Source organism: Misgurnus anguillicaudatus, chromosome 1 (genome assembly GCF_027580225.2).
Source record: "Misgurnus anguillicaudatus chromosome 1, ASM2758022v2, whole genome shotgun sequence".
NCBI classification, from domain to species: Eukaryota; Metazoa; Chordata; class Actinopteri; order Cypriniformes; family Cobitidae; genus Misgurnus; species Misgurnus anguillicaudatus.
In genome coordinates this window covers 12,344,046-12,368,720 of record NC_073337.2, presented here as the reverse complement: position 1 = coordinate 12,368,720, position 24,675 = coordinate 12,344,046, and the positions used below count along the sequence as shown (strand labels likewise).

At 35.2% G+C, this 24,675-nt stretch overlaps 2 protein-coding genes across 8 annotated transcripts in view; both read left to right on the top strand.

The window, feature by feature from the left end:
* celsr1a (cadherin EGF LAG seven-pass G-type receptor 1a) overlaps positions 1–6,829 on the top strand; it is a 124,633-nt gene extending 117,804 nt beyond the window's left edge. For 2 of the 7 annotated variants that reach the window (XM_055189653.2, XM_055189647.2), the window contains 7 exons: positions 526–651; positions 835–971; positions 2,539–2,639; positions 2,807–2,989; positions 3,077–3,304; positions 4,763–5,018; positions 5,853–6,829. In XM_055189653.2, coding sequence (XP_055045628.2) covers positions 526–651; positions 835–971; positions 2,539–2,639; positions 2,807–2,989; positions 3,077–3,304; positions 4,763–5,018; positions 5,853–5,883 — 1,062 coding nt within the window. In that variant the 3' untranslated portion in view covers positions 5,884–6,829. Of the gene's footprint in view, positions 1–525; positions 652–834; positions 972–2,538; positions 2,640–2,806; positions 2,990–3,076; positions 3,305–4,762; positions 5,019–5,822 lie in introns of all 7 variants that reach the window. The other 5 variants (XM_055189651.2, XM_055189650.2, XM_055189648.2 and 2 more) reach the window with 5 other exon arrangements.
* Positions 6,830–12,754: 5,925 nt separating this feature from the next.
* The window catches only part of gramd4a (GRAM domain containing 4a), a 52,806-nt gene continuing 40,885 nt past the window's right edge, over positions 12,755–24,675 (top strand). Inside the window, 2 exon segments of the mRNA XM_073866492.1 lie at positions 12,755–13,044; positions 18,185–18,392. Coding sequence (XP_073722593.1) covers positions 13,016–13,044; positions 18,185–18,392 — 237 coding nt within the window. The 5' untranslated portion in view covers positions 12,755–13,015.

The following is a 24,675-nucleotide window of genomic DNA, read 5'->3' as shown; positions in this document are numbered from 1 at the left end:
CAAAAGTTAAATGCCTTACAGAAAATGTACTTCTTTAAATATATAAACATACAATATATAAGATAAAATAACAGATCATCTATTTAAAAAAAAAAATGTCATCCTACATTCATTTGTTTACTTTGTATCACCTAAGATATGGGTAGGTTTCTCCAAAAATTAAAAATTTTGAGCAAAAAAACTTAGATATTTACATTTTTGTGAAGGATTTTCAGAAGAGATAGAGATCAGATTCAGAGCGATCCTCAAAACATACATGGAGTTTGAACTATTAAGGAAATACTTCTGGGTTTTATAAGTTGGGTAAGAGCGCCACCTGGTGGATAATAGCGAAAATCCGGATTGCCGGAAAAACTCGTCATTGGCAAGGAAGCGTTTTTTTCTTAATTTACGAGTTAACTCGTCAATGGCGGGAAAAGAGTTAATTTGTTTCATCATACTGATCTATAGATATGAGTAAAAGAAGAAACATTGAAAAACAAAGCAAAAATATAATTATAAATAATAAAACATTTCTTTTTTTAGGGTGTATTCTTCTTCTTCTTCTACATTGTGTTCAGTAAAGAGGTGAGAAAAAATCTAAAGAACGTTTTCACGGGGAAGAAACCTTTGCCTGATGAGTCCAGTACCACACGCACTTCCCTACTCACGGTAAATTTCAGTCATTTTAAAATATGAATACATCAAACATCATTCAAAGCTCTGGTTAGGATCAGACTGAACAAATTTTATATGCAAAGGAATAACCAAGTCATTTTAATTTGCACGTCATTTTAAGCTATTTATTTTCAAAGGAAGTAGTTTGCAGTAATGTTTTATTATATTTTATTTTAGCGCACACTGAACTGTAATAACACATACATGGAAGATGGGGTGATGTTCCGTTCAGCCATCGGCGAGTCCACTGTATCGCTGGACAGCACAGTCAGGTCAGCTAAGAGCCACAGCAGCTACCTTAATTACATGCACAGGTAAAAAGCTACTGCTGGGGCACAGCGCTACACTTGGATCTCACCTGCTTTTATCTTACCTGACCTTTCTTTATCTCATAATGTATGATTTTCTGTAATATTTGCATGATGTTTCTCTTTTCAAATGCATGTGCCAAGGTGCATGGCTTCTGCTTCGCAACACTGCACTACTATATGGAATGCATGCACATGGATGTTTGCCCACAAAACCTCAGTCATTTTATAGTTTTAAAGGGGACATACCATGAAAATTTGACTTTTCCATGTTTAAGTGCTATAATTGGGTCCCCAGTGCTTTTATCAACCTAGAAAATGTGTAAAAGAACAACCCAGGTAACTTAGTTTTGGTTAAACATTCTCTGCAAACATGTGAAAAAATAGGTCATTGAAATTTGGCTCCCCTGGTGAATGCAGAAGGGGATAATACCGCCCCCTAATCCAACCACGGCACTGCATTTAGTGCAGAGCTCAGCTGATTTGCATTTTAAAACCTACAAATTGACAATTTTAACATTTTATTATAAATTATCTGTATGATATTTTGAGCTAAAACTTCACATATGTACTCTGGGGACACCAAAGACTTATTTGACATCTTAAAAAAGTCTCCTTTAAAGCACTAATGACTATGATAAAAGTGATAAATATAAACACACACACACAATATATTGTATTGTATATATATATATATATATATATATATATATATATATATATATATATATATATATATATATATATATATACATATATATATATATATATATATACGTACATATATATATATATATATATATATATATATATACATACATATATATATATATATATATATATATATACATACATATATATATATATATATATATATATATATATACATACATATATATATATATATATATATATATATATATATATATATATATATATATATATATATATAAACATTTTTTTACTTTTTTTTTCAAAACATGTTTATTATTATGTTATCATGTTAGTATTTAGTTTTATGGTGCTACTTAGCTGTATTTTTTAAGTTATGAAGGTTTAAATCAAAACAAACCAACTGGAATGCACAACCAAATTAATTGGAATGCACAACCAAAAAACAAGATTTCTGAAGAATTAAAAAAAAACGGTGGTTATCTCGTTTTGCAACAAAACTCTTCATATATATATATATATATATATATATATATATATATATATATATATATATATATATATATATATATATATATATATATATATATATATATATATATATATATATATATATGCATATGTGTGTGAGACTGCACTAAAAATAAATTGAAGTATTTTTTGTTCACAATAAAACTAAGCAGTACATTGACACCAATTTTGACGATATTCAGTATTAATGTTGATATTTGTTGTCTTTTTTTTTTGCTGAATTGCAGAATTTAGATTTATTAAAACAGATTTACAATTTTTTTCCTCCAATATTTACGGTATTATGAGTCTAATCTTGTATTTAAAACAGAATTTATGCTCAGATGTTCTTTTTTATGTCTCTTTCTTTGATTGTCTCACACTTTTACAGAGATGAATTAGGTCAGAAGCCTGGTGTTTCATCTGGAAATGCTAAAGCCGGATACAGCGACATTGATGGCTCACTCTTTCATAACGGCACTAAAGCAGATGGTAGGAAAAACTTTTGTAAACCCATATTTACTTTATGCATGTTATCCATATGCATTTGCTTATACTGTTAGACAACATAATATAAGAATTACATGAAAGTAATCCAGAGCTGCTGTGTAAGTAGTAATCGCTTGTTGAGATGTTGACAAAGGTTTGCATGTTTTCAGACTCGGATTCAGACAGTGAGCTCTCCGTGGACGAACACAGCAGCTCATACGCTTCCTCTCATTCATCGGACAGCGAAGACGAAGACATTGAAATGAAGCCAAAATGGAATAATGAGAGGCAGCCGATACACAGCACTCCAAAAGGTAGAAGAGACAGCTTTTACCTTCTTAATAACATTCAGGGTAAATATGGAAGTCGCATTCGAGAAACTTTTAAAACTGACATTAAAAGCTTCACTTTGTTATTAATGCTCATCTTTTATGTCTTAGTGGACACCGTGTCCAATCACGTGAAGCCTTACTGGCCAACTGAAGCCATGACGGCCAGTGACAGTGAAGATCCAGTAGGGGCAGAGAGACTGAGAGTGGAAACTAAAGTCAATGTGGAGCTCCATCAGGAGAATAAACTCAATCACACCGGAGAAACTATTCAGGACAAAGAAAACCCAACACCAGCCACACAACCCAATAGCAACCACCACCCTGAACAAAGAAAGGGTAAGAGCGACACATAAACATGTTTTTAAATTAATTCATGTCAATTAGAGATTGTTTAAGAAAATGATGTAGTATCGTGATTATAAATGAACAAATAAATACATTTATAAATGTATGTTAAAGGGACATATAATGAAAATCTGATTTTTTTAATGTTTAAGTGCTATAATTGGCTCCCCAGTTCTTCTATCAACCTAGAAAAAGATCAACCCAGTAACTTAGTTTTGGTAAATCATTTTCTGCAAGCATGTGAAAAAATAGGTAATTGAAATTTGTCTCCCCCTGTGATGTCAGAAGGGGATAATACCGCTTGATAATTAGTGCAGAAATCAACCTATAATATATTATCTATATGGTATTTTTAGCTAAAACTTCACATACGTACTCTGGAGACACCAAATATTTATTTTACATTTTAAAAAAGTCCCCTTGAAATGTGAAAACGAAATGAAACAAAAAATAAGATTTTGAAATAAAGCCAGTTTAAAGATATGCTAATTCACATATTTTGATTATGATGGTTAAATTACAATCCTACAGACAGTCCATTATTAATCAATTAATTATTAATAACCATGAATTATTAATGATTTGTAATGTAAAGTCAACATCATGTAATCATTATCATATTAACATATATGGTGCACATGCATAAATACATTTTATTTCCATTTAAATATAATTTTCCTATTTTTATATAATTTTTGTATTTTTCTTGTCTCTAATATTTTTGGGCTAAAATATTTTTGTGTTTTGTGGCAATGCAAATTGTGAAAAGCGCTATAAAAGTAAAATAGATCGAATATTTATGAGTAAAATATAATATTCAGAACTTTTATCTACTAGGAATTAATTACTATATATCAAATAAAAAAACATACAATCTAAACAAAAAAGCCTGTTTCATCCTACCTTCGTTTGTTCTCTTTTTATCACCTCTCAAATATGGGTAGGTTTCTTCAAAAATACCAAATTTTGAGCAAAAGGCTGAGATAATTCCATTTTTGTGAAAGACGTTTAATAGAGATCAGATTCAGAGCGATCCTCAAAACATACACAGAGTTTGACCTGTTAATTCTGGCTTTTATAATTTGAGTAAAAGTGCCACCTGGTGTATAATAGTGGAAATACGGATTGCGGGAAAAACTTTGTCAATGGCGGGAAAAGAGTTAATTTGTTTCATCATCTTGATCTATAGATATGAGTAAAAGAAGAAACATTGAAAAACAAAACAAAAATATCAAATCATATTTAGTTAGATTATTATATTACAGTATGGGAAATAATAACATTGTTTTATACCCAGTTAAAAGCTTTTTCAAAAACAATTTTGTGCATTTTGATCAAATATTATAATATAAAAAATATAAGTTTTTTTTTTTTAGAATAACATGCACTGATAAATTGTGCACAATGAGACATTTTGCTAATGTTTTTACATTTTCTCTCGTCTTACAGGTATTCTGAAGAATAAGATCACATATCCCCCTCCACTGACAGACAAAAACATGAAAAACAAATTAAGAGAAAAGCTGTCAGACTACAATTCCACCACCATAACCCCCAGAGTGCCCTCTATAACCTCTAATGACGGGGGCAACAACGTCCTGATCAAGCCTCCTCTTCGGCTTCCTGTCCCACGAGAGCAACAAAACGGCATGGCGATGAATCTAAGATCAGGGACGGTTAACGGCGGCAACCAATCAGATTCTGAGTAAGACTTCTTTACGCTCCACCCCTACTTTACCCCACCTTACTCTTGTTTCCTCTTTTATTGTCAGTCACACAAAATTCAATCTGATCAATAATGTACAAGTAGTGTTGTAACACAATCAAAATGTCTGCAGCTGATGCCAATACAAGTAAAACTTCACAATTCCTGATATCAATTTTAAATTGTAAGAATAATAAGTATTTAAAAATTACAATTAAAGCAAAAGAACAAACTGTAGATTATTGTTTAGTTTTTACAGCCTTGCCCATGTACTGTATTATATTACAAGACATTCACACATGCTGTACATATAAAGCTACATCTCTTACATCAGTTTTACAGTACAGGCCACTGAAAGACCTAAGAAAGTCATTTGTATGTGACTGTTGATATTCAATCCTAGTAATTAATAATGTGTGTGGTGGAAAAATAAAGCTGACCGACTCAGAAAACATTTAAAATGCATATTTATACCATGATAAAGAAGTTAAGGTGGCACTCGGTTGAGTACTATGGATGCTGTAGAAAGACTGGTACTGTATGTTTTACTTGAAATATTGACTATCCTTGCAGTATAGTCTTGAAAAGGAAATAGAAAAGCTGACATTCATTTTGCATGTTTGTGAAACCTGAGCCATCTGATTCTGTTTAGCCCTTTGTGTCTACTGAAGCATGTATGCCGAAACAAAGAACTTCTTTACACCTGCTGTCTATGTGGCATGTAGCTGCTGTACCTACCTGTGTCCCTGCCTCCTAACCCGCATGTATCCTCATTCCTTTTCTCTTCCCTTCTGCTCACTACAGCGGCAGTAATGAAACATCAATCTGACCCAGCAGGAAACCTGAGGAACTTGTGCCCTCATGAGGGGAGAATATCAGCACCTGAAAGACGGAAAGTGAAGGTGGATACGCGGAGACCCACGGGGTGTCCCTGGGATCTGTGCCCTATTGGAGGACAGTATTACTGCAAGTGTCTGCCTGATAATAAAGAAAAGATAAAGGGAATGTATGTAAATACGAAAGAGGGGTAAGCGAGGATAAATGTGCCAAACCACTTTATGTCGGACTACAACCCTTAGCATGGCGAGCGGTATGCTCAGTTCCAGTGACGACGGGTGACCTTGAAGATATCCAAAAGACTTTGTGATTGTTTTGCCACTAGTGCTGTGCGATCGCGCACAAAATCACACAAGGCTGGAACTGTGTAGAGACAATTTTCGTTTACGAAATGGAAATCACGAAATGCTGTATTTGTCACTAAGTGCCCTGTTCGCCCCGTCCTGTTAGAGGAGATTGGCCTTCCTTGTGTAATTATTTTGTAGATATATTTTTTTAAATTGTAATATTTTGTATGTGAATTTTTAAATTTGTATATTGAAATGAACGGTTTTAATACCATTTTAATGCAAGACCATTTTTGTCTGATGGTGGTCAAATCAAAAATCGTTTTGTATTTGATTTGTAGGTTTAATTATTTTGGTTGCTATGGTGCTGCAGTCCCCAATACATTTATTTTAAAGGGTTAATGCCCATTATAAAGACATGACAACACTTTAACAGTTTGACTATTCAATGGTGATTGTAATAATAATGTTTGAACTGTGAAGACATAGCCCTTATACTCATGAAAAGATCATAAAGAAAGTGTTTTGTTTTGTTATGATATGAATCTTATTCCAAAGATGTTTTAAATAATTTCCCACAACTTGAGAAGACACTGGATTTCTTACTGTAAAGCTGTATTTATTTTTATGTTTTGAGACACTGGACAAAAATTGAAGCTGTAAAAATAAAAGCTGAATGGATTTGTATGTCAATGATCTCATCTGTTTGACAAGCATATATTTCACTTCAGTCACAAAATATATTTTTGATGTTACACAAAACATACATTTAGTTTTAATAGGTTACAGATGTGAAAAACAGTGTTGGGTTGTAAATAAAGGACTTAATGACAGATTTGCTCATATTTTATAACTGGTTAAATTTATCTTCACCCAAACCTGCTGTAAACAGCAGAAACTGCATGTGGCTGATGTTCATGGGGTATGGGGCTCACCTACAGTCTTAACCCTATAACTGTCACTGCCTCTTTTGAGTGGGGGGGGGGGTGAAAAGGTGATCTGCACGTTAAAATGACTATAACTCTGGCATTCTTTGGTTTAGAAGCAAAATCTTGGTCTCTTTTTTAAGAAGACAATTTATAGTTTTACACTGAGGTGTTTAAAGTTGTAAATATTAAATGACAAAAAAGTTATACCCGTTTAAATGTATTTTTAATAATAAAAATAATGCAATAAAGTATATACTCTCTAATCAAATGTATATAAAAATTAAAATGTTTTACTCTCAAAACACGACACCAATAAAGACACAAGTCTCAACTAGTTCCGAACCAAATTTTAGGTGAAAATAACAAAAAATGAAGTTTCTGTCACACTTTTAGTGGTTTTACCAACCAAGGCCACTAGGTGTCAACGGTTAGTTGCAATATCTTGTCAAAAGTTGATAAATTACTGTCTCTGCATTGTGTTTAATGCAAAAAGGTTTTGAAATATGAAAATTACATTCTTAGAGCTTTCCAACGATATATAGTTTGTCAAGATTTTTGAAGATTCATATATTCATTTTGAAGAATATTAGAATTATGAATATTTACGAATTCATATGGACTCCTACTGGGTCAGTGACAAATAACAAAATGACTGTCCCTACTAAATTTCCATCATCAAATGGCCTTGAAATATGAAAACTACATTCCTAGAGCTTTCCAACAATATATAGTTTGTCAAGATTATTTCAAGTTTATAGGGTATTAGTGTTATAAATTTATAATCATTTATATGTATTCCTATGGGGTGAGTGACATTTAACAAAATAACTGTCCCTATACAAATTCTATCATCAAATGGCCTTGAAATATGAAAACTACATTCCCTGAGCTTTCCAACAATATATAGTTTGTTGAGGTTATTTCAGGTTAATGGGATATTTACAAATAAATATGTAATAACATTTTGGGCCCAACTGTTGGTCTGCGACATTTTAGAAAATGACTCTTACTACAAACTTTTTTTTTCAAAATGGTGTTGATATATTAAAACTACATTCTTAGAGCTTTCCAACGGTATATAGTTTGTCAAGATTGGTGTAGGTTTAGACTATGTAATTATTGTTTTAAATATGTAATGCCAAACGTCCCACCTGTGGGACAGTGACAGTTGATACTCCATCAAATACAAAGCCGAAATTTACGTATTTCATGCCTGCAGCACTAGAATATTGTTTTATCGTCCTATCTGGATTGTTCAATATAAAGTCAGACTGGTTAAACACTGACCAGCATGCAGGGTGTTTGAAGTGTATAGTGGTATAACCAATAGGAGAAACTCCATCAGATCAGATTCATCCAAGCAGAACAGCTTTGATGTTAAAGAACAACCCGGCAAGTAACTTGTCATTTAATTTTTTATCCACAGAGAGGTAAAAAGTTCCAAAGTTCAACATTTAGGTATAAATGTAGGGAATGTTTCTGTATAAATGATTAGCATGCTTAGTAACTATCTTTGCTATAAATTAATGAGAAGGCATTCAGGGATTTTTTGTTAATTCACCTCAGGAGAGTTCACCTGTACAGCAATGTACAAACGTCATCTTATTATCTGGCGCCATCTAGCGGTACAGCAACTCATTCAGGTGTGTCATTAAAAGCGAATCGCTTCGTAATGTTTCTTGCCGCTTTAAGGACCCTAGTTTTTTACCACCTGCCAAAGTGGGTGACAAACAATTTTGGTTTCCACGTGTTAAATTTTGGTTATGTTCTGTATAGCATATGAACTGTGTGATTCATGGATTAAGCTTTTTGTAGAACACAGGTATCCAAACCTTATGTATTGCTGTACTCCTTAGACAAACTCATTTTCTTAAAGGTAAGTGGTCGCAATTAATTTATTTAAGCTACATTTCAGCATAAATAATTTGAAAAACAAAAAACAAAAAGCTTTTGTATATGTAGCTTAAATAAATTGATTGCAACCACTAACCTTAAAAAAAATGAGTAAATTGAATGAATCATTTTTAAGTGTACTGTATATAAACAACATCCCTATACCATCATGCTACATACAGGTATGTGCAGATCTGTATTTAAATGGCGTATTATTCTTTATTGGTATGAGGGTATATTCAATTCATCATGCTCTATTTTTTTCAGAATTTGTCAGGAGGCTGGAAAGGTAGTGCACAGTACTATTACAGATAAGAATACTTTTTAATCAATGCTCAATATACCCTTTTTCTGACCATTCCCTTAAATCCAGCAGTGATTTGATTCTCCGTTTACTGTTTTAATAAAGGAATTTAACAGAGCAACCATGCAATTGTTGCATTATTTTAGTCATCCAATAGATGACGCTATTACCAGGGTCTTATAGATCTGCGGTCCTAAATGTAAATTATTTTATTTTCAATATTATTATATTTTATTTATATATTTATTTGTGTGTTTTGTTTGTACTCTCCTTAATAGTTTATATACATATCTAATTCTTTAATTTCCACAGAGATGAAAGGTTTCTGATTGCTGAATTTACAACAATGAATATGGGACTTAACAAGAACAGTCTCAAGCAGGCTACACACAATAACACACAAAAGCACATTTATTTTCCCACATATAAGTTACATTATCGCAAACAAAGTTTGGTTTTCATCCATCCCGAATCCTTTAAAAATTCGCGATAAAAGAAAAACAAACAAATTAACGCGGTGTGTTTTCATCAAGTTGTTCGAGTGAATGACGGTGGTGGTAACCTAGTAACCAACAGTAAACAAAGCAACGCTGTGAAAATTGAGACAGGAAGGGATGTATGGGGCAAGTTATTAATTTATTACCAGTGCAAACTGAATGCTGTGCACAGAAGCAGCATGCATTTTTGATGAAGGCACTAGAAGCAAGGACATTGCGACGACGTCGAGCGCTAAGAGAACGATACGAATTACTTCCAATATGTTTTCGCATATTTTTTTTAATCGAAATTTGGCATATCCATCTTGTTTTAGTTGTAATACTTTAAAATGCGCATAAAATCATGGTGATGGAAAAACATTTTTGAATTTTTAAGTGAAGATTCGGATTTTTATTTTTCTAGGAAACACATTTTTACACTTCAAAATTAATAAATGTGTTAATCTGGGAAGACTAACTTGTTGGACAAAACGTGTAATTAGCTGGGATTCCATCCAAAATGCAAATTAGGTGCGTTTCCAACAAATGACGAATGACGGTATTGGTAACAACCAAAAATGCTGCATTCCTTCTTCTGTGCACAGTATTCAGTTTGGCAATTACAAGCTGCACTGCTAAATGAATAACTTGCCTCATTGTGACTACATGGCAGTCTTGTCTCCATTTTTCAAGCGTGCCTTGTTTTGTTTACTGTTGGTTACTAGGTTACCAATACCACTGTCATTCGCTCAAATAACTTATGGAAACGCACGTAATTCGCGTTTGTTTGTTTTATTTTTTTGCTAATTTCGAAAAGATTCACTTCAAACCCAGCTGGCAAATTGACATTGCGAATCGAAAATACAGAATTTTCAATTCGCAATGTCACTTTGCACAATTTGAAGGGAAAAGCTGGGCTTCTTGGCGAGGTAACTAGTATCCCGCTAAACTTCCGTTTCATTTCTAAAAAAAATAGGGTAGGCCTATACCTAATCACTTAAGCCCATGTACCCTTTAATTCCATGATTCCTGACAGGCTAATGATGAATACAATTATATTTGACCTTTAAATTATTAATTTAAATATGTGACACAAAAATATTTTTTTGGTGAGGCCAGTGAAAATTTTGGCATGGCAAGTGAAAATCTGAACCACTGGCCCAATCAGCCAGTTGAAAAAAATATTTACTTTTAGCCCTGGGCTAACTGTTATAAAAACAGCTCAGTAGCGTAAAATTAGGCCGTAAATTTACAGACATTTTTCAGAGTGCATGTCTGTCAAAATGATGGACAATCAAAAAGTCTAACAAATCCTCTGATATGCGAGTTTACGTGCTTTGTTGTGGGGGGTTGGCAGCATTACCCTGTGCATACCCAGAGATTAAACCCTTCAGGCGCCCTGCAAGCCAGCCCGGTCGCATTTGGCAATGTTGAGTTGGCCCCATTTAAGTGCATGCTGTCTCAGATGTTTGATGTTTCAAAGAAACATCAGAACTTTGATGTTTTTCAGGACTCTTCAAAAAATAAAAACATTGCTGCAATTTTTTGCCATTTCTTTGTTTGATAGTGTGGCAAATATTTTTGTGCGTGTTTGAACAAATGGTACTTTATAATTTTATATAACTTTCTTTGTAATGGAAAGTTGTGTTTTATTAGCTTGCGCACAAAGCTATTCTCAAGGTCAAATAAGCCTTACTGAAAGATAGATTGCCAAAGAATTAAACATGTGAACTACAAACACTAAATATTATGTGATTCATTTTACATTAAAGGGGACATATCATAAAATTCTATTCTATAATTAGATCCCCAGTGTTTGTATCAACCTAGAAAATGTGAAAAAGAACAACCCAGTAACTTAGTTGCAAGCATGTGAAAAATAGGTAATTGAAATTTGGCTCCACTTGTGGGATAATACCGCTCCTAAATCTGGATTATTCATCCACAACACTGCCATATAGTGCAGAGATCAGCTCATTCGCATTTTAAAAGACACATCCAAAAACGGCACATTGCAATTTTAACATGCTATAATAAATTATCTATATGGTATTTGAGCTAAAACTTCACATACATACTCTGGGAACACCAAAGATTTATTTGACATCTTAAAAACGTCTTGTGAAATGTCCCATTTAAAATAAATACATCACATTTATTTTGTAAAGCAGATTATTTCCATAAATTGACTTTTTAATGTCTCAATGCCTTACATTTTTGGTGGTGGGCCTAATGGCTACACTTACCCTAAATCTGTTTGATTTTGATAAAACTGTGAATTTTACCTGTTTGCAAATTTATGTAATCTTATCAGTAGAATGGCTGATTAAGGTTCAAAAGGTGTGTATTGTTTAAGCTTTGTAGTCAAAGGTTATATTGAGTCACTAGATGCAGGAACAGAGTTGTGTTTTTGATGCTTGGAAGAAACATGTAAGTAATATTTGAGGTTCTAGCATAATGTTTGTTCTTGATATGTCATTAACTTTATTTTACTCTTTACTACAGTTAGTTACTATGGTAAAACTACTCTACTGTAATTCAAATAGAAAATAAATGAAATGGCAAAGATTATTAAAGATGTTTAGACGTATTTATTTAATGTATTATGATTTTACAGTAATAACAGCAAAAGATAAACAGGAACTTGCAATGAAAAAATTAACTTAGTCTTTTTTTTAAATGTTGTTTTTTTTTTGCTTTTGTTATTACTTTGTCAAACGTTTTTACATGCATTGGGGATTTTTTCCAGCGACAGTGCTTTGAAGTATAGTCTACATTTGTATCAATATGCGTTGCGTGCTGAGCAACGAACCCACATCCTTTACGCAGTAGGATACTCTACACTAAATGCATACAAAAAACCAACAAAATCAGTTATCAACGTTTGGTTTAGAGCGAGTTTTAGATTATCGAGATAACTGTATCAACTACCCAAGCCAGAGTAAAAAGTGTAGCCTACGGCGTCCACATATGAAAGTAGAGAGTGGCGCGGCCCCTTTAAAAGATCAGCGTACGGCTTTAGAGGATTTGCCTGATAGCCTGCCGTGCCGTGTGTGTGAGAGATAGTTGAGATACATCAACAAGACATACGCACATTGCTGTTCTCTAATAGGGAGATTGACATTAACTCTCGCGTAATCAAGACTCCAGGGACATCGCGCAGCTATTTTATACAGCACAGAACAGCGTTGTCCATCGGGAATCTGGTGTATTTCCCAGCAATTTTCCATCAGGTGTCTGAAGGATTATTCACACACTATCAGCTGGGTTCATGAAACTTTGCTACGATTTACGAGCGAGGTAAGATTCGAGACACGCGCAGTAAAATACCGAATCGTGCAACAGGCGATGTACAATAAATGTACAATACTGTCACCTATATTCTTAAAACGAAGCGGGTAATTTCGCTGACAGTATGTCGCACTAAGAACTCGCTGATTTAAATAAGCGTGCATACGTCATAATGAAAGCGTGCCATCGCTTTGTGATCTTTCATTTTATTATGTGCTCATGGAATGTGACCATTATAATGTCATGATCGTCAAGGACACGATGTGTCATTCTATAGGACACCAGGACTGGATACATTGTATCGTACAGTACATACACACTGCTTACAATGATAGATATGATGGAGTGCGGTTATATATGTAATGTAGGGAAAATAACTAAAGTGTAAAGCGATTGATGTAATGATCCGTTAATGCTGCCAATCTCAATCTCCATTTTTGCATTGATATTCTAACCCATTAAAATAATTTCTTTATGGCTTCCATTATTGATTCGATATTTTTTATACATTGGTTTATTGATTTGCTGATCAAATGATTTATTAGTTCATTTACTGTGGTTGACTAGCTGAAGCATTGATGTATCGGTTCATTGATTCGTTTTGATTCATTCAATGTTTGTATCATGTTCAGCACTGGGACTATGAACGTCAGTACACTCTGTTTCACACATATATGAATGTCCTTGTAAAATGTCTTTGCTGTCTTCTCTCAGTACACTGTCAATGCTCTTCACAAATCAATGGACGTTGGTGATGGATTTTCATGTAGAGATGTTTGCACTTTTGAGACCTGTGGATTATGTGGGAGAATATATGCAGTTGACCTGAGACTTCTATAGCTCTTATGGCAAACCAAATCTCCCATGACCACAATTGATAATCTATTTCTCAATAACAAGACTTGAGGTTTCAAAGTAAAGTCTGCTCAATAACTCAATGGAGGTCTATAGGCCCTATCTATGAAGGTTTGATATAATGGCACCACCTACAACGTGTTTCATTCTGTACTCCGTGTCCTTTTCTGTCTTTTGTTGGCTTTTTAACCTTGTAAATGTCAATGTAGATGACATTTTACATTTAAATGTGTCACTATTTGCATTAGGTCAGTCTTGTGTAAAATAGGTCTGGCGCTCCAGGGCTTTGGCCCTTCAGCTCAAATATTTTTCTATTAAGATACTGCAGAAAATGCAGTGTTTTATTATTATCTGCAGAAACAATGTCAGTTACTATACAATATAATATTAGTACATTACAGTCAGTTCTCTCTGTACCAATTTCGGTTCCAAAGCAAAACACAATAATATGCAAATTCAACAACACTATTTTCTAAACCCTCAAGAGATCCTAGGGACATTTTGTGGCATTCTGATTTTGATTTCTTGACTGTGATGATTGAATATTGCACAAAATTGGCAAAGGTTAATAATTTTTGATAAATGTAAGAATTTTGGTTGACACATGTGATCCTAGGGACAAAAAATGCCCCACTGAAAACGATTGTAACTACACTGTAAAAAATAATAAGCTGGATTTACTTAAAAACACTTATTTTTTTAAGTAAGTTTTACTTGAAATTTTCAGGAATTGCATAAATTGTTTATAGGTTTTTTTACATTTAAAAAACATGGATGAATGGCATATAAAGGGTTAAAATGTCCACAAATTTAATATTTGATATGTATGTTTCAAGCAAAAGTAGCTTTACAAAATTGACTTGTTTAAAGTGGGAAAAAAAGATGTATGATATTTTTAGAGCCGTTTTTGGGAAGGTGGAATTTTTTGGCCTTAGGAACACATATTTAAGTTTTTTAAAATATGTCTTAAGGGTTAATAAAGTTAAGTATCAATATAAGGTAATAACATAAAAGCATTTGCATTCTGTATTTACTTAACATTTTCTACATCGACCTTTATATTAATGCGTTTCCTTCTTTCATCACAACAATCAAGTTTTAAGCAACTGTACAGCAACATGCTAAAAACACTCACAACACATTTACCTTGGCAATAACCCACAACCTGCCATTGTAGTGGCATGGTTTGCACAGACAAACACCACTAACATTTTCCTTCAGTAAGTACAAAGAAAGAGTTCTTTCACTTATTTGGTTATTTTTTGAGTTTGCTAGATTATAAACTATTTACATAATCATATTTAGTCATTAATGTACATTTACATGCAGTACTGTTTATTATAATATCAGACTTTTTGAAACAAAGTGGTGAAATGCTTCATTGAATGCTCTGTGGTAAATCCACACTTTATTTCCAGAGGGATCTCCTGTCTTTTTAAGCTGTGGTCTGTAAACACTTCACGAGGCAGCTATGCACCTGGAGTCCAGTTACAACTCATAGCAGTCATCAAAGAGGTTCTCTTGGCATTGGTCTTCATAACGTGACAGCAAATGAATTCTCCATTAGCTTCAAAAGGTCACAAGTTACAACCATGGAAACTTGCTAAGATACTCTTTCACAGTCCCGAAACTATGAGTCAGATGCTAAATCATTTACGGCTAATCTTTAGCCAACCATGTAAATGGATTAATACATCATCAGTTCACTAATATACATAACGTGTGCATTTGGTTTGATGCAAAACTCTTTATACGTGTAATTTAGAAAATGTACTGTCACAACCGGTCAAAAAACGCTTTAGAATAAATTTCATATAATATTTACTTGAGATGCTCCAATCAGTATTTTTGCAGCCTGATACCGGATTAACAATTTCTTGATCGGCTGATACCAATGCCCGATAATTAGTTCGATTAATTAGTATGTATTTATTAAAACTTAGAATTTCTCTTTAATATTATTAACAAATGAATTACTAGGTTACTGTAGCTTTAAAAGATGAGAAAAATCTTTGCTCTGTACTCGTGCTGAATGGCAGGCTGTCTGTGCGCGTGTCGCGTGTGCGCGTTGCGGACAAGAGCAGCTGCAAGGTAAAATAAAACTGTCAAAACTTTAAACGCATGCAAATACCAAACTTTTGGCATGAAGATGTAATGTAGTTATAATATGTAATATTATAATATTATATAATGATATATACAGTGAGGAAAATAAGTATTTGAACACCCTGGTCTGAAATTGTCATCGTAGGTGCATGTCCACCGTGAGAGACACAATCCAAAAAAAATCCAGAAATCACAATGCATGATTTTTTAACTACTTATTTGTATGATACCGCTGCAAATAAGTATTTGAACACCTGTACAGTATATCAGCTAAAATTCTGACCCTCAAAGACCTGTTATGTCCACCTCTACTCCATTTATTAACCTAAATTAGATGCACCTGTTTGAGGTCGTTAGCTGCATGAAGACACCTGTCCACCCCATACAATCAGTAAGAATACAACTACTAACATGGCCAAGACCAAAGAGCTGTCCAAAGACACTAGAAACAAAATTGTACACCTCCACAAGGCTGGAAAGGGCTACGGGGAAATTGCCAAGCAGCTTGGTGAAAAAAGGTCCACTGTTGGAGCAATCATTAGAAAATGGAAGAAGCTAAACATGACTGTAAATCTCCCTCGGACTGGGGCTCCATGCAAGATCTCACCTCGTGGCGTCTCAATGATCCCAAGAAAGGTGAGAAATCAGCCCAGAACTACACGGGAGGAGCTGGTCAAAGACCTGAAAAGAGCTGGGACCACCGTTTCCAAGGTTACTGTAGGTAATACACTAAAGGGCTCGTTATAGTCGTGCGTAGGTCCTACGGCATAGCTGCGACGGGGTAGGTTCCGCGTCGGTTTTCATTTATACTTTTGCGTCGTCCTCCGCATCGACGTGCAAACACACGCGCAGACTGCTGGTAGGCAGTATCCACGCGTGTAACCACAGTAGCAGCGCAACCGTCAGAGAAGAAGAAGCTTGGCAACTTAACCCACAAACGCTGAAGAAACAGCAACTTGTTGTGTATGATTTGAGAAGACCAGCAATGATGGAAGTAAATAAACAGCGACTTTCGTTGCAGTTTGAGTTAAATCACTCCCCAACTTGGCTCATCTTTGTTTTCACCGTCGCAAACGGAAATACCCATGACGCAGTTTTTTACCTGACGGGAGGAGCTCCGGTGGACCAATCACAGTGCTTGCGGTCCGCGTAGAACTGACACGCTGTTAAAAATTTTGCAAGGTGCACGTCACGCTATGCACAGGCTACGGAAGGCCTACGCCGTATCTACGGGGTAGAACTTACGCACGACTATAAATCACCCTTAAGATGTCATGGTTTGAAATCATGCATAGCACAAAAGGTTCCCCTGTTTAAACCAGCACATGTTCAGGCCCATCTTAAGTTTGCCAATGACCATTTGGGTGATCCAGAGGAGTCATGGGAGAAAGTCATGTGGTCAGATGAGACCAAAATTGAACTAAACGTGTTTGGAGGGAGAAGAATGATGAGTACCATCCCAAGAACACCATCCCTACTGTGAAGCAAGGGGGTGGTAACATGCTTTGGGGGTGTTTTTCTGCACATGGGACAGGGCGACTGCACTGTAGTAAGGAGAGGATGCCCGGGCCATGTATTGCGAGATTTTGGGGAACAACCTCCTTCCCTTAGTTAGAGCACTGAAGATGGGTCGAGGCTGGGTTTTCCAACATGACAATGACCCAAATCACACAGCCAGGATAACCAAGGAGTGGCTCTGTAAGAAGCATATCAAGGTTCTGGCATGGCCTAGCCAGTCTCCAGATCTAAACCCAATAAAGAATCTTTTGGAGGGAATCTTTGATTTCTAAGTGGGAGAACTTGCAAAATAGCAGGGTGTTCAAATACTTATTTTCCTCACTGTATTGTTGTATACGCTGTTTCATGGGAATTTGAAGATGCGTCGCCCTACAGTACATGTAAGGAAAAATAGTCTCAAATTGCACCCGCATTCAGGAGCACCATGATGACAAAAGTAAATGAAAATTAATGTGATGATCGACTGAAACCGATCTATGGCTGATTGTTTGGACCATTTCAAATATTTACCCAAAATGTCAAATTTTTTTATTCACGAAAGGCATTGAAAGGTTGATTTTTTAACTGATACTTTGCAGAAACTTACATATTTGTTTACATGTAAACTCTTTGTTCTTGCTTCTACCTGCAAATTAAGATTTTTATCTCTACGTTTATTTTGTCCCTGCAGGGCTGCCATACACAATGTTAAGGTAAAGCCTAAAGCAGCTGTGTTGAACATGCTAAAGCGGCTGGACAAAATAAGATTCCGCGGTACAAAGCGTGATGACTTCCTGGATCTACCCGAGTCCCCCACAGGGTCAGACACTGAGTGTTGTGATGACATACTGCTGAGGCCTCGACTTTCAATACGAGACGGTGATGAGCAAAGAGACTCTGTAAGTCATTGCCTGTTGTTATCATGTCCTTTCACAACCCATACAAGAATATACATTATGTCATTATTTACTTACTCTTGTTGTTTGAATTCTGAGTGACTTTCTTTGTGTATGGTGATCACTTGTGTAACATCACCTGGCTTTCTTCTGTATTTTCCTGTGATAAATCTTTTTTATCACAAGTCCGATCACATCGACTACCATAATATCACATAACAGCGCTAAGCAGAATAGGCTTGTTTAATGTCCTAGCTGTTATCTCATCCGGTCAGGCATCTGTCCATCAATGGTCCATTGCCAACTTGTTTACACCGGACACACTGTGGCTTCAGTCTAATACCATTTCATTTACAGATGGTTGATGGAAGAATCCTTGGTTGTAATTGTGTTTATAAGGTTTTCTGGATCCCTCAGAGGTTTGTTTTCCCATCTGTATTTTGACTCCTTTCACATAATGATGCAAACATTAGATGTGTCATGCTGTTGGGTAAGTGTCTCACTATGGAGCCAACTTGCTTTTAAAATGTAAACTGAGATGCTGTTGAGTGACTGGCTTGTGGGTTTTTCTTTAGAGCATTTTTTTCTGTGGGGTGTCTAACTCTTATCATTCTCACTGTCATTATGGCTTTTTTCCAAAACCATCTAAGCTACCCACCCAGGCAACAGTTTTAAGGGCCATTGGTGCTCCCAGTGTGAAGGCTGTTCCAAACTATAGAAAGAATTTTTTTTTTCCATTGTCTGAAGAAAATGTAAGCAGTGAAAAAAGTGAGGGTGTTGTGGATGAGTGCCAAGGCATTGGTATAGGTTTGCTAGTGAGTTTTGAGTGGTCGGTAGGAGGATGCTAGGTGGTTGCTTACTGGCTGAAGTTAAAGAGCTTGTTTTTCTATGATAATGTGGTCTGGTTTGATATTTCCTGCCTTCTAAAATCTTGATCAACAAACTGACAGTCAAAATCAGATTTTTCTTCTTTTTATGTTTTATGTTGATTTGTGTTTGATTGAGTTAAATGGAAAATGGCGGCTCCAACTCTTGATCACTTCTTTTCAGACTCTAGCTCCAAATTGCGTCATTGGTGCAAGATGTTAGCGCCCATTTTTGTGATATTTTGGCATAATTAGTTTTTTACAATGAAAGTTTATAGAGATGTGACGTCCATCTTTTTTTACAGTCTATGGACTATACATTGTCATTGCAAGACAACATTAAAGAGCACCTATTTCATTGCTAAAAAAAACTTTATTTTTGTATTTGGTATAATAAAATGTGTTCATGTGGTTTATGGTTAAAAACACATCTTCCTGAAACGTACGGATTTGTGTCCCTGATTGGCCAGCTAATCTGTACGTTGTGATTGGTCTGAATACCTCTGACGTCAGTCGGAAATATGACGCTCCTTACCATGTTTGAAAGATTCGCTCACAATGCAATAGGGGTGTCAACAATATGATTCGGCAATGCGCGCATGCACGATTCTGCATCGATGCAGCAAAGTGCCATAATCGATTATGTCACTGTTTATTTTCTGGCCTCGAGTAGACAATAAAGTTGTGAAGTTTCAATTACTTCTGGGGGCATAAAACAACAATCAAGATGGCTGAGGCGGAGAGAGAGATGACCGTGATAGACGCACCCTTTTCCATGGAAAGTGGACATATGGGCACATTTCGGATTCTACAAGTTAATGAGAAACTAGACAAGACTTACGCTGTGTGTAAAATTCTCGTCTCAGGTATAAAATTGTCATTGTCTTAAAGCTGCTACTGTTGTGTACAGTAGAATTCTGATGCATCGCAATGTATCGTAGAATCGAATTGAATTGAATCGTTACCTGGTGAATCGTAATTAAATTGAATTGTGAGGGCAGTGCCAATGCACACCCCTACAATGCAATGCTGACAGGAGCCTCTCGACGCGCACTAATTCGTGGGCGGGATGACATCAGTTTTTTTAACGCTGCTAACAATATCTATATAGCCTACTGTCTACAAACATTAATAATATTAACATTACTATACATTGTTTAGCATCAGTGTATGGTCTCTGTTCTGAGATACAGATGCTCTATTTTGTGACAGAAGTACAGATGACAACATGCAGAAAATGGGACGACTTACCTTTGTGTTGATATAACGATCGCAAATCGAATCCAGTCTGTTTCAGATGTGAGAATAACTCATGAAAACCATCTACTAGAATACATCCAATGACCCATTTTTGTCCACAAATGCGTGTAATCCATGAAATATAGATATATAGTCTGTTGTCTACATCAGATTTCGCATGAACATCTTGAAATAAAATATAATATACAATCTCAGGACTATTTACGTTGTAACACTGTATGAGATTACACTTTAGGTTCCAGTAAACATGTTAACCCACGTTCAAACTTTGTTTCTAAAAGTAGGCTGAAGTATAATACATAATATCCAAACAGCGCTGTCAAAAACAGTGACGTCATTTGACTCGCTCGTTCCTCCAATGACTTCATGGAAAATATTGATAGACAGAACGTTTAGCCAATTAGATAACGAATCCAACGATCTTTGTGTGATGTTTTATTACCTGGTGTGGAAACTGCTTTTTATACGCTTACAAAAGGATAAATAATAATAAAAACGAACGTGTATGCATGTAAACAAAGACTTTTATTTTGGGGCTGACAGGCACTTAGAGAAGGCATTAGTCTTACAAAAACCCTCGCAAGAACCTCATTTTTGGGCCTATTGACCTCAAACGTGGAACATACAGTAACTTCTATAGACTTGTGGCTTTGGGATAATTGCATTTCTAGGTTTTTGCACACATATTTATCGTTACGTTTTTTAGTAATAAAAAAGATGTTATGTAAACATTTTTTATTCCAATGTACTTCAGCCTCTCTAACTTTTTTTAATTTTTAACTTAAAATAAACTGGAATGAAGTTCAAAGTGTCTTCTTTCTAATGATACCATAGTTATGTGTATACTCTAAATAGTTTAGTTAAAACAATCCTTTTAGTGAAAGAAGGTCTTTTCATGCTTTGGGCTAGAGTTGGGGTGCTTTTCAAGAGGTTAACTTACAGGCTGTGAGTCCAAGCGAGAGGAATTATGATAATGTCTGTCTTGTCTACATCACCAATCCCAGGAAGTAAACTGTTGCCTACAATCCGTGTGCTTGTTGTAGTCCAAGAAAAGACAATTTATGTTGGAGACGATAACTTGCGTCATCGTTTACTTTGGGGTTTGTACCTTTTGCATATTGTTAAAAGGAAATGTACTTATGAGATCTAATGCAATAATCAAGAACTGATTTTAGGTAAAGGATTTGAAGTGAGATCGACAGACTTGTGTGCCTAACTACCACTCAAACAACCTTGGCATCCACATAGCAACACCCTACCTACATTTTGTGAAAAAAATCTAGTTTGTTTGGGACAACCATTGTGTTGTGAGCACCCCATTGATGCCTAGTAATATTGCCTGGGTGGGCAGCATGAGCTAGAGGGTCAGATTTGAGGGTGTTGTCGAAATTATCAACATGCTTTTGTATGGTTTTCAGGATGCTTGTTGTAACCTCTGTACATACTAAGATGCTAGATGGTGTCAACACATAGTTTGCATGTGTTTGCATGGGTAATTTCTTCCATCACGTGCAGCTTTGGTGTTGTAGTGTTGAATGCAACATTTTACTAACAGAGACTGTGGCCAGTGGTGCCGTGCTGGTTTAGACAGCATTAAAGTATGACTCATCACTCATATGGATCAGAATAGCTCAGTCTCTCTGTTTGTTTCACATCCAAACACATGCAAAAAAAACTTTTTTTACTGTGTGGTAATAAGTATGGATATAATTAACTGATTGATTGTATGTCCAAATAATTTCACCTGATATAACATTGTATTATAAAATGCACTTAACATGCTGATTAATGTTAGAAGTTATAGTGTAGTACATAACCTGTCACAGACTCAATGTAGTTGAACGTCAGTCATAGGGTACAATACTGTAGTGTAGGACAGTAATTAATTTTACTCTGCTGTCTATTCATTTTCTGCAGTGTTGTAGTGAAAGTATCAATTTATTTTTTAATTGGATTTTTAAATGAAGCGCGTTTGGCGCTAGATAAAAATATTAGATTGATATTGCAAAATATTAAGATATCGAAACCGAAACATCATCACCAAAAAAGCCTGAGCGTGCAGGTGTCCATTGTGTTTGCACGCTGCTCATTTATGGTTGTGTCTCATTGTCCGGATAAGATGTTAAGAAACCTTTTAATAATCACTTTTTAAATAGTGTATTTTCTTTAGATGGTCCCCTCTATTTATTAATACAACATGGTTTTATTATTTATTGCTAATTATTTCTCATGACCTCTTGGCTATGGATTGCGGACCACCAGGACGTCTTTGAGAACTCCTGCTCTATTTTGTTTGGACTGTGTCATTGCAGCTGTACTTTTTGATTTCTGCATTAATGACTCTATAAAGGATGGAGATAATGATTTCAGTATTTTACAGAAGCAGGGAAAATAGCCTATTTGTAAAAGCCAGTTGCATGTCTCAACCCCTACAGGAACCAGTTTGTCTCCTTCACGCTCTGACACGTTTGTCTTCACCGTTTTAAAAGTTATTTCTTAGTATCGCCTGAGGTACAAGATGCTGCTTATCTGATAGTCTTTGAAATTAAACTATATTTATGACATTCAGTAATGCTAACATTTCACGATGGTGTTATGCAAGATCCTATACCCATGCTGAATCAAATTCCTTAGGACCACACATCGATTCCATTAGACAAACATTTTATGAGTGAAAATATAATAAATGGTGAAGTAAATGATAATAATAAAATGTTAATTGAGGTGTTTTAATTCTAATATATCACACTATGGGGCGGATTCCCGCACAGGGCTTATCCTAGTCCCAGATTATAATGCATGTTTGAGGTGCCTTAGTTTAAAAACACCTTGTACTGAAATATCTTAAAGGGCAACTATGGTCCGACTCACGATTTTACATTTCCTTTGGTGGGTAAGTGTGTATTAGTACATGTTGATGATATGCAAAAGGTACGACCCCAAAGTAAACGATGATGCGAGTTATCGTTTCCAACGTAAATCTCTTTTCTTGGACTACAACAAACACACAGATTGTAGGCAACAGTTTACCTTCTGAGCCTGTTGACGTAGACAAGACCGACATTATCATAATTCGCCCGCTTTGACTCTCAGCCTGTAAGTTAACTCCTGTTAGCATTGCATTGTGAGCGAATCTTTCAAACATGATAAGGAGCGTCACATTTTCGGCTGACATCAGAGGTATTCATGAGTATCGATGAGTTTTGTACAAAATTAATGCGTTTGAGGAAGGCAGGATATTTGGAGCTACAAAAATGTATGGTATGTGGAAAATAATGTGTTTTTTTAACCATAAACCTTACAAACACATTGTATTATACCAAATAAAAAACCACGAAATTATGTTGTTTTTTAGCAATAAAATGGGTGCCCTTTAACATACATCAGTGACATTGTTTTGTCTTAAGATGCACACACGCATTGTTTTTGTATGGTTTATTTGTAAAAACTACTGAAATGGCCTAATATAACTAAAGGCCTTGTGCTGGCCAATCTAAACCTTGTTTTGGAAACTGCCCCATAATTAAATAGTTACCGTATAATTTAGTTAGCATGCTAGTAAACATGCTAGCTTAGCATAGCACCAACCCCGCGACAAATGTTGCATTTAAAAGACGTCTAATAACCATCCAAACACAGCCTAAAGACCTAGGCTAAAACAAGGGCTGTCAGTAAAAATGTAATAAACCTCTTACCATAGGCAAAAATTTATTAAATAAATAAATAAAAACCAAACACCCTGTAATCTTTAAGGGTCCATGTTTTAAACAGTATTTTTAAAATGTCAGATTTTCAAATTTGATTGGTTGAATACAGCAGAGTGACATTATAGACGGTTTCATCTATCACACAAGCACTGTCACGGTTACATGCCTGAACCAGGGTAAACTTCTGGTCTGTATTTGTTTATCCTTCTGACAGGTGGCTAAACCGATCCCTGAAACAAATACCTTGTCAAAAATAAAATGTTTTGGTTTGCTTAAGGCGAGGGGAGATGACAAGCATGGATTACAACTGAGCAGAGATTTTGGCAGCCAGGCAAGAATTCAAGAACCTGTAGCTAACATTGTATACAATAATGTTACACAGCAATGTAAGCTCAGTGTAATAGTTGATAAGCATTTGGAATGATATATGAACGAAGGTAATATAATTGTCAT